Here is an 11,420-nt window from a genome sequence, read left to right on the forward strand (position 1 = left end):
TATTAGAATATGGAGATATCATGAATAGTAATTTGTCGGTTTTATTTACGCATTATAAAATACATGCAAAAGTTTTATAATTGTACTTAAAGAACCATCATCTCTTTGTGATTACTTTTTTTTTCTTTGTGAGTTTAAAGTTTTTTATTTTATATTTTTTACATCACCAGTTTGTATTATTATGTCTTATTCATAATATATTCAATCTAATTTTTTTTTCTTTTGACAAATTTAGTATTAATAATGCTGTAGTAATAGTAGAATACCATCAAACCATAATCTATATACTTGTAGTTAGGTGACTTTATATATATATATATATATATATATATATATATATATATATATATATATATATATATATATATATATATATATATATATATATATATATATATATATATATATATATATATATATACTTTCTTTAACGGGATAATGACTTAAAAGGGTAATATATTTTTTGATTCGTACACATTTGGTCACTGAGTTTTTTTTTCGTCCGCATTTACCCTTCAACTTGTTAAACCGTACACATTCAGTCCTTATGACCGATAACTCCAAGTTAGCCGGAAAAAATGACTTAATAGGGTAATATATTTCTTATTTTGTACACATTTAGTCCTTAATATTTTTCTACATATTTAGTCATTAATATTTTTTTTGTTTCAAAATAAGTCAATTTTGTTTTTGTACACATTCATTACTTATAAATGTTTTCTTTAGGTTTTTCTCACGACATCTTACGTGGGACAATCACTGAGCTTTTTTTTCGTCCACATTATTAAGAAAAAACTTTATTCCAAAATACATTTATCGAAAATCAGAGTGATATAAGAAATGTGGAATCCTCAATATTGTTGATGAGTGTGTACAGTCATGCATTCTCCTTCCCACGACCAACGATAGAACCTGAAAACATAAACAACTGGGTAAACACAAAGTTTAGTAAGTTTCCCCCAAACTACCCAATACAACAAACGTATTATCATACATAACGGACCCACACTCATCATATTGGAATACCTTGACCCAATTAGTCATCGGACTAGAACACCAACATGCAACAGGTCCAATCAGTTATCAGACTGGAATACCCAGGGTTTGTTAGCATGCCGCATTAACCCAACCGCTTTTCTCGAGTCTTCGTGCCTATAGCTTATAGCTAACCCACACAAGGTATCTTAGCCTACAGCATATAGCAGGACCACCTCAACATATCCCATCACCATATGGCTATCCCACATAAGATGTTGTGAGAAAAATCTAAAGAAATCATTCATAAATACTGAATTAATACAAAAACAAAAATGACTTATTTTGCAATAAAAAATATTAAGGACTAAATGTGCACAAAATATTAAGGACTAAATGTGTACAAAGTGATAAATATATTACCCTATTAAGTCATTTTTACCGGCTAACCTGGAGTAACCGGTCATAAGGACTAAGTGTGTACAGTTTAACAAGTTGAAGGGGTAAATGTGGACGAAAAAAAAACTTAGTGACTAAATATATAAAAATCAAAAAATATATTACCCTTTTAAGTCATTATCCCTTTTTTAACAGATAATTAATAATACTTCGAACATTAGATAATAAACTTTTTGTTTCTTTTAATTATAATTTAGTGGCCATACATGTGTAAGTTATAGGAGGAAAAGAACAATCGGCCGTTGGTTTGCTCAAGTGGGCGGGCCCATGTTGGGGTTTGTATGTTTCTGCCAAGTTGCCAAAGTACAAGAGACAGGCCCATATATCACGCAGTCAAACAGTCAAACACACTAATGTTTTCCATTTCACCACTGCCAAGTAGCCGACCCGCCAACCCATCTAGTTGCACACTCAAAAAAAAAATAAAAAAATAAAAAAAAAGGTTTCTGTATCTATTAATGGGTTTTTTTAAGCTTGAGGGAGTCCCCTCGTTATCACTTTAAATATAACATCGCCATGGTTTCTACACCATCCCCAATGTCTTGTTAGGAAACTTGTCGGGGATGGCTCATTTCTTACACCCACGACGAGAAGAGAGAGGAGAGACTAGAAAGATGAAGGAATATGGCTTCTGATTTGTCATTTTTTTTTTCTTTTTCGAAAAAAAATTTAGACCCTTTAATTGTTTTTTTTTCTATTTGTTTTTATTATTGATTTTTTTTTAAATCCAAGTGTATATGTGATTAAGATAAAAGCTTGAGTGGAAGGTAAAAATATAATGTGACAATATGCTTAGGCTGAAGAGAGTGGTAATACTCTTAGCACGTTGTTACATATGATTTTTTTTTAATTTTTTTTATGCTAAATAAGTTTAATATGTCTAGCACAAAAAATATAAGGAGTTGAAGTGTGACAATTTAATAGGTTTAATTTTAAAAAAAAAAATTAAAATATATAGAGAAATATAAATCAACCAAACACAACACCCCTTTTATATTTTCTCTTTCCTCTCTTCTCTAGCTACACCCATAACAATTTTTTTCTTAACACCCTCCTTAATTAGCATAAGATAGCAAATGGGGCATCAATACCTCTCTTAACACCTTCCTTAGCAACTCTAACTCCTTATAGCTTTAATTAGAGCCCTATACCTCTAATTGCTTTTTTATCCCTTTAAATAATGTTTTGTTTTTTTGTTGTATTTTTATTTTTATTTTTTTGTTTTTTTGCTTTCAAAACTTTTAAAAAATACATATTATTATTGTCAAATTTTAAAATATATTGATATTTTTCATTCGGACTATGAATGTATTATTCTTTTGTTTGGATTATCCATATGTTATTGTTTTCGTTCCGACTATCTTTGCGTTGTTTTTTCGGTCGGATTATGTCATGTTATTTTTTTCGTTTAGACTATTCATTTGTTATTTTTTTTCGTTCGTACTATCCGTTTGTTATTTTTTTCGTATGGATTTTTTGTGTTATTTTTTTGTTTTGACTATCTTTATGTTATTTTTTTCGAGTAGACTATTCACATGTTATTTTTTTCATTCAGACTTTCTTTATATTATTTTTTTGTTCCGACTATCCTTGCATTGTTTTTTCGGTCGGATTATCCCCATGTTTTTTTCATTGGGATTATCTTTGTGCTATTATTTCGTTCCGATTATCCATGTGTTATTTTTATGTTTTGACTATTCATATGTTATTTTTATTTAGTCACACTATCTTTGTGTTATTGTTTCGTTCCAACTATCGTTTTGTTGTTTTTTTTCGGTAGGATTATCTTCATGTTATTTTTTTCATTCAGACTATCTCTATCTCAAGGAAAAAATAACACATGGATAGTCAGAATGAAAATATAATCAGGAATAGACGGGATGAGAAAAGAACACAAAGATAGTTTGAACAAAAAAAATTACATATGGATAATCCGATGGTAAAATATAATACAATGATAGTACGAACGAAAAAATAACTCAATAATAGTACGAACGAAAAAAATAACACATGAATAATCCAGACGAAAAAACTATATGGATAGTCCGAACGAAAAAATAACATATAGGTAGTTCGAAAAAATAAATAAAAAAACAACTATACATAAAATAATGTTTTTCTAAAATACAAATAATTTAAAAATGACATAATAATAATAATAATAATAATAAAACAAAATACAAAAAAAACAAGGAAAAGAGAAATAATAAAAAAATGGGTTAATTAAATCAAGGGAAAATTACTAATCTAGCCATAATTGTTAATGACTTATCAGAAAATAGCCAAAAAATGAGTCTTGTCCCAAACTAGCCCACGAAACAGTAGTTATTTATATTCGTCTACTGTTTGGGTGTTTTCGTCTACTGTTTCGTGTTTTCTATAAAAAATATTGAAGTAACAAAACCGTAGGTTTTTTTAAAACCTACGGTATTCTCTCAATAAAATACGGTTTCCCAAACTGTAGCTTACTGTTTGGGTAAAAAGGTTACGTTTTTTTTTTTTAACTACGGTTTTGTGGTAAAAGCTACGGTTTTATGCTAAAAACGTAGCTTTTACCACAAAACCGTAGTTAAAAAAAAAAAAAAAAACGTAACCTTTTTACCCAAACAGTAAGCTACGGTTTGGGAAACCATATTTTATTTAGAGAATACCGTAGGTTTTAAAAAAACCTACGGTTTTGTTACTTCAAAAAAAAATTATAGAAAACACGAAATAGTAAACGAAACACCGAAACAGTAGACGAATCTAAATAAACTACTCTTTTGTGCGCTAGTTCGGGACAAAACTTAATTTTTGGTTAAAAATTGTTAATTACCTCCCTAATTTTGTTACTTCAGTAATTATCCCTTAAATCAAATCAAGAGGATTTGTAATTAAGTCAAATCAAGGGTATACAAAACAACACCCTATATTATATATCGAAGAGCTTTTAACTCAGTGATATCAATGAGTCTAGTTTAGGACACTAGAAATGATTACGAGTAGTTTAGAAATAGATTAAATTTGTCTTTAAAAAAAATATATTATATAAAATTGCAAGTTTGCTTTTCAAAATTTAAAATTATTGTATATTTTAAAATTATATTTTGTTGCAATAAAATTTAGGTTGAACATTTGATTTTTATTAAAACATATGGGACTGGATTTGTAATTAGTAAAAAATATTTGATCTATTTTTAGATAATAGTTTTTAGAGGAGAATTTGAGTGTTGATCATGGTTAGACTAACGTTGGTCATGTTAGGGTTGAGTGTTGTTCACATTGTGCTTGGAGGACAAGTTTGGGAAGGTTGGATAAAATAGGAGATCGTGATCACATCGATATATTGTATCCAATGGATTACAAAAACGTTTTTCACATAACTTGTGAATCATAACAAGTTCGTTCTCGTTACGATAACATAGAAACCCCATAATTCTATAAACTGTATATAAATTTGAGACTATGATCTATGTCTATATTGCTAAGAAGAATTTGAAGTTCAAAAAGAGCTTTGGTTTCATCAGGTTCATAAAGATTGATAATGCACGAAACCTGCTAAGAATTTGTGTTCCATTGGATTTGTAATAACCATATGTTCGTAAGTCCTTAGAGGTACAACCGGAAGAGGAAGTCATAATCCTACTAATTTTGGTCTAGATAAAGTTAACTTTGTTGATTTGAAACACAAAGAAGCTCTTAATATCAGAAAGGTACGACACTATAAATGTTTTTTCTCATGCTTACTTAAGATGATTTAAAAAAAAAAATCTATAAACACATGGATTTTTGCAGATGATCATCTATGAGAAAAACTGATTTTTTCTAAATGGGACCACCATTTTCGATGATGATAGAAATTTTCGAAGAGAGTCGCTTGCAAAAATCATTAAAATGGGATTGTTTCATATTTTTTTTTTTACAGATGATAGAGATTTTTGAAGATTTATGCATGAAGTGATTTGCAAAAATCATGGTCGTTTTGAAGATTTAACAAAAAATTTATTAAATCTTAATAGTGATGTATAAAACTAACCTAATTTATATATTTTTTTTCTTCTATTATTTGTTGTGAAATTATTAACTATAAACCTCCGTCTAAACATATTCAAGTTGGGTAGTATTTTATGTTATAATTTTCATAGAAATGTCATAAGTATCTCCCCTAGTGGCATGATAGTTATCAAGTACCATTCTTGGAGGGTGGGGCATATTTTTTTAAGACAAATAATACAAAGGGCTAAATACAATAAGTCAACAATACACCTTATTACAAAGGGCTAAATCAAACTCGAAACCCTCCAATATTAAAATGATGGGTGACTTTTGATTATTTCAATTAAGGCTTTCTTTATTTTGCAAACCAGAAATTATTTTTATCAAATTATTAGACATTAAAAATTAATTAAATTATATAAATTACAATTTACAATTGTTGACAAGATTAGAAAAGAAGCTATTTTTAGGATATAAAATGTCCCTTCTGTTTCTCTCCGCCTCTCTCACTCCATACTTGTCTCCTCAAATTTCTACCCTCTCCTCTCTCTAAAAACTCCTACCAGATCTTCTCGTGTTCTTCCGATTTCCGATCCTACTGAAACTATGGCATCATCGGCGCGTGAAGAGAATGTCTACATGGCCAAGCTCGCCGAGCAGGCTGAGCGCTACGAAGAAATGGTTGAATTCATGGAGAAAGTCTCCGGCGCACTATCTGGTTCCGATGAACTCAGCGTCGAGGAGCGCAACCTCCTCTCCGTCGCTTACAAGAATGTCATCGGCGCTCGCCGCGCTTCCTGGCGTATTATCTCCTCGATCGAGCAGAAGGAGGAGTCACGCGGTAACGAGGATCATGTCTCTGTGATCAAGGGTTACAGATCCAAGATCGAGAAGGAGCTCTCTGACATTTGCGACGGGATTTTGAAAATGCTTGATACCAAACTCGTTCCTTCTGCATCCTCCGGTGATTCCAAGGTGTTTTACCTCAAGATGAAAGGGGATTATCATCGTTACCTTGCCGAGTTTAAGAGCGGCGGTGAACGTAAAGAGGCCGCCGAGAGCACTCTCAATGCTTATAAGGCCGCTCAGGTTCGGTTTTCCCCTTCGATCTACGCATCAAAAACCGTTTTATTATTACTATTAAATCATGCCACATTCTCTGTTTTTTTTTTTTTTTTGCTTTATGCATTTGTATATGCTGAAATTCGTAGATTTACATATACAAGCTACAATCCCCAAACTAATTCACCTCATGGAATTCAGTTTAGGTTATTTCACCCTACGCAATAACTTTCTGATTTGTATTTTGATGCATCCTCGTTAATTTCCCTATCTTAATCATGATCTGAGGTGTGATAAATTTAGGTCATGCCATAGATTGGTGACATTTGCTACAACTATCTCACTACAGTTGTGTTCAAATTATGCATTCCATGAATATATGAAACTGCTGAGATATACATATACTACCTCCTTCCTGAAATCCAATACATATTCCAGTTCTAGATTGAAGCAATCAATAAACTAGAAAGCATATAACATGTCATTTTCTTTCAAAAGATGTCTTCCATCTCTCTGTACTCTTGATGATTGAAAGGTCAAATTCATAAACCCTGCATATATCTACAGTTACCTGACATCCATTAATAAATGTTGTTGCTTTATTTGAACCTCTGAAAGTGAAAGTAGAGTGAGTGATGTACAACTACAAACACAATAAACACGTCTCATTAATTTCTTTGCCTGTTACTTTCATACCCCATTTGCTTTAAGTAAATCATTCCATTTTCTGTTCATGGATCTGAAATTTTATAATTTTTCTTCTTCTTCTTCTTCAGGATATTGCAAACTCTGAACTTGCTCCAACACATCCAATTCGTCTTGGACTTGCTCTTAACTTCTCAGTTTTTTACTATGAGATTTTAAACTCTCCAGATCGTGCATGCAATCTTGCCAAACAGGTATAAATTATAAAATTATAAAATTATAAAATATAAAAAAACTTGAAATAATTACATTTATTTTTCAGGCTTTTGATGAAGCAATTGCTGAGCTGGATACATTGGGGGAGGATTCTTATAAGGATAGCACTTTGATCATGCAACTTCTTCGTGATAATCTTACTTTGTGGACATCTGATATGCAGGTATTAATATAAACACTGTTTATAAAGAGTTTATTTATTTATTTTAAATATTAATATTATATAATTTGTTTGATTAATATGATTATTGATTATGACAGGATGAGGGGGCTGATGAGATCAAGGAAGCAGGGGGGGCTGCAAAGCAAAGTGAGGAGCAAAAGGAATGAGTTGATTTTAATTTTATATATTATTGTTTTTAAATTTATTAGAAGGTTTGATTATATATTTGATAATTTGTTATTGAAGAATTGAAGTGTGTTGAATTGTAGTTGCTGGTATTTTAATTTATTTGTAATTCTAAAAAAAAATGGTTCGTTTTTAATTTGCTTTTTTACCTTTTCATTTCACAAAATAAAATTCAAATAGGATTTTTTTTTCTTACAATTATTCCTCAAATAATATATATTTTTTTCAATTATTCCAAAAATGAAGTTAATGCACCAGTCAAAGTATAAAGTGGACCAATCGAATTTAATGCTAGATTTGCCTGCCATTACCATATAGATTTTCTACACAAATGTTATGTATAAATTATGGTATTTTTTTAAAATCAATGATAATGATAATTTGTAAAAAAGATTGATAAGGGAGAACCACAAAAGAAAAATCATCCATCTTTTCTTGATCCTTGTTCTTCTAAATAACTATCTCATGACATGATGACAATTTGCTATTTTTCTTCAAGGGGAAAAAAAGAAAGATGCATATTATATCACATATAGGCAATATGCGAAAAACAATTGAAGAAATTTGGATCTATAATTGTGAAAAACATGCATTACAAACATTATAAAAAAATTAAAAAAAAAATGTCTACAATTTCACCCCATTCTATTCCAGCAAAATCAAAGAAACAAACTCAAAACCTAGGGTTTCTTTTTTACATAATCAATAATCCATTCATGTACATAGGATTGATTCTTTAGACAACTTGCTCAACTATTCTTTCAATATACTGATCTTTCCCCCAAAATTGAATCATGGTTTCAGCATATACATATATATATACATATATAACTTCATTGTAATGTATATGTATTTAGATCAGTATTTCAAAACCCTAATCTTGAAACTTACGAATATTGCTTTTGCCCCAATTGAATTGATGATTCATCAGAGGGATTTCCATCTAGGGCTTGGTGCCGGAGGCGTCGGAGACAGTGGTGTTAGCTGTTGGAATCCGAATTGGTTTGTTGGGGAGAATGGAAATCCGGGAGATAACATCGGGAACTGTGATCTTGGAGAATGTAGGCACCCGAATGGAAGCGGAGACGACGGCGCTGTGAACTCCGATGGCGGAAGGGAACCCGGTGCTGGAGGGCGGGGGTGTAGTTGTGGAGGCGGAGGTTGAGTGAAGCCTGTGATGTTGGTTTGAAAGCAACGCAAGTACGCGGAGATCGGAGATTCGGCCGTCGCGTGTACCGCCGGTAACGGCGGAAGCGGGGAAAGAGGCTGGTGATGCTGCCGTTGACTGGTGAAGAAGTTTCCTGGACGGAAGCTAGGGTTTGACGGAAGCACACCTCCGACGGCGTTGGGCGGACGGTTTCCGACGTGTTCCAACGGCGGAGGACGAATCCTTTGTAAACGAGAGCTTTGTGGTTTCACTGGTTGAACCGGAGTCGTCAGGCGTTCGTGTGCCGGAGAACCGGTAAGCTTCTGAACGACATCCCGGAAATCGCTCTTGCTGACATTATAAACCGGCGGTTGATGTTGTTGCTGGTTATGGTGGATACTTGACGTCTGAGATTCAATGGCATGATCCAAAATCGACGGCGGAGGCGGAGGCGGCGGCGGATGAAGCTGATGAATTTGATGATCAAACTCAAAGGGTTTTCTAATGGGCGGTTTCGAAATCTTATGAGACAGTTTATGAATCTGTTTCAAGTACTGATCTTTGCCACCAGTACTAGAATCAAGATTAGGGTTTATAGCAGAAGATTCTTCCCCAGATGAATGACAGCTTTTATCCATCACAGACACAGTGAAAACACACACTGAAACACACAGTGAAACTTTCTCTCTCTAGATCTACACACAGCTCCCCTTTCTTTCTCTCTCCCTCTCTCACTCTCTCTCTCCCCCTATATATGAATCTTTCTGTATAAATTTGGGATATTTTTTTAAGGGATTGGAGAAGATGATTGATTACTTTGTGGGGACGATAACTTTAATAAAACAGAGTATAATCTAATCTAATCTGAGCTCAAAATCAGAGACAATCAAACAATATTATATATGAATTCAGACATCTTTTAACGTTGTAGATATGTTTGTATGAAGGGACAGAGAGAGAGAGACTATGTGTGTGTGAGAGAGAAAGAGAGAGAGTGGTAGCTTAGAAGAAGGATAGACCAAGGGACATCACATGGACCATAAAACACTTTTAACACCAATCTTTGCTTTCCAAATGGGACATGTTTATATATGCAATACACATGGGTAAAAACGTAATTTCATAGAAAACTTGTAAAGATCAAGAAGATGCGTAGATGAAAGCATAACATAGATCGAAAACATATGGATATGGAGGATTTTTTTATATAGATATATATTTTCATGGGTAATGAGAAGAAGATGATAAGCTTAAAAAAAAGAAAGTATAAGGGAGTTATATGTAAATCTGTTAAAATACAATGTATTGGCATGGGTAAAACATGTAATTTTGTTTAAAAAAATAAAAATTTCACATGAAATTCATGAAAACACATGGACATGATGAGTGAAGTGGTAATAGCATTGACGAAAAGTTGATAGGATTAGGACCTATTAATTGGTATTTTATAGTTTGGTGATTGAATTTAAGTTATTTAAATATGCTTCCTCTCAAATGAGTAATTATGTCAAAGACCATATGAAATGTTATTTACATGACTTTGAGTCAAAACAAAACTCTTCTTGACTTAAAAAAACGTATTGACTTGGAAATGTATTCTAAAAGTATTTAATTCTTGTTCTTATCACATAGAAGTTTATTTTAGGACTTTCTATAAGTCAATAACATGAGTTTTGCAACCTACTTTTACGAAACAAAAAAGTTACTATGAAATTTCTAAATGTTGTTCATAGTTCCGAACATCTTTTTCGTTGGATACATATTTCGAACATGTTTTCATACATGTGTTTTTGAAGAAAAAAACATATATGTAGAACGCATCTTCTAATGATATGGGTACAACTCCTGATGACGTCATTACAAATTGGATTGAAGATTTGATTAAATCAGCCTCAAATATGTGGAATCGATTTTTTGTTATAAACATTGAATAAAACTCGTATGGATAATGGTAAATGGGTCGACTAACAAAACATATTGTTTCAATTTAACATGATATTTTTTTTCTTCTTTCGAGAATGTTGTCGTTTCAAAACATCGTTTTTCTATTTTTACGGTTTTATGAATGTCTTAAACTTTATGTTAGATTGAGATGATTGATTATGAATTTTATCATCACAAAACTACATGTTAGGTACCTAACATTTAGAGTTTATTGCATTTAGGGGTGCAAATGAGTCAAGTTACTCGTGAGCTACTCGAGATCGACTCGTTAAAAGTTCGACTCGAAACCGATTTTAAACGAGCTCGAGCCGAGCTCGAGCTTAATATTAAGTTTCTTTATTAAACGAGCTCGAGCTCGAGCCTATGTCACTAAGCTCGATTAGGCTTGCAAGCCTAAACAAGTTTTTATATAATATAATTTATTATTATTTTTATATATTAAAATAAAAATATATTTTGGGAATTAGGAATTTATGGTATTAATAAACGAGCTTCTTAATGAACTCGAGCCGAACTTAAGCTTATTTTGGCACGTTGAACAAAAAACGAGTCGAGCCCGAGCCCGAACCGAGCTTGTATAATTATTTC

At 32.1% G+C, this 11,420-nt stretch overlaps 2 protein-coding genes across 2 annotated transcripts; one reads left to right on the plus strand and one right to left on the minus strand.

Annotated features, from left to right (window-relative positions):
* The first annotated feature begins 5,901 nt into the window (after positions 1-5,901).
* Positions 5,902-7,877, plus strand: LOC145057443 (14-3-3 protein 2). The gene is made up of 4 exons (XM_079005289.1): positions 5,902-6,498; positions 7,248-7,370; positions 7,439-7,555; positions 7,654-7,877. The coding sequence occupies exons 1-4, from the start codon at positions 6,016-6,018 to the stop codon at positions 7,720-7,722; spliced, it is 792 nt and encodes a 263-aa protein (XP_078861415.1). The 5' UTR covers positions 5,902-6,015; the 3' UTR covers positions 7,723-7,877.
* Positions 7,878-8,668: 791 nt separating this feature from the next.
* On the minus strand, positions 8,669-9,526 carry LOC145060437 (VQ motif-containing protein). The gene has a single exon (XM_079008102.1). The coding sequence runs from the start codon at positions 9,524-9,526 to the stop codon at positions 8,669-8,671; it is 858 nt and encodes a 285-aa protein (XP_078864228.1).
* Between the last annotated feature and the right edge of the window lie 1,894 nt (positions 9,527-11,420).

Source organism: Lactuca serriola, chromosome 6 (assembly GCF_051521515.1).
Source record: "Lactuca serriola cultivar US96UC23 chromosome 6, Lser_US96UC23_V15, whole genome shotgun sequence".
Taxonomy (NCBI): domain Eukaryota; kingdom Viridiplantae; phylum Streptophyta; class Magnoliopsida; order Asterales; family Asteraceae; genus Lactuca; species Lactuca serriola.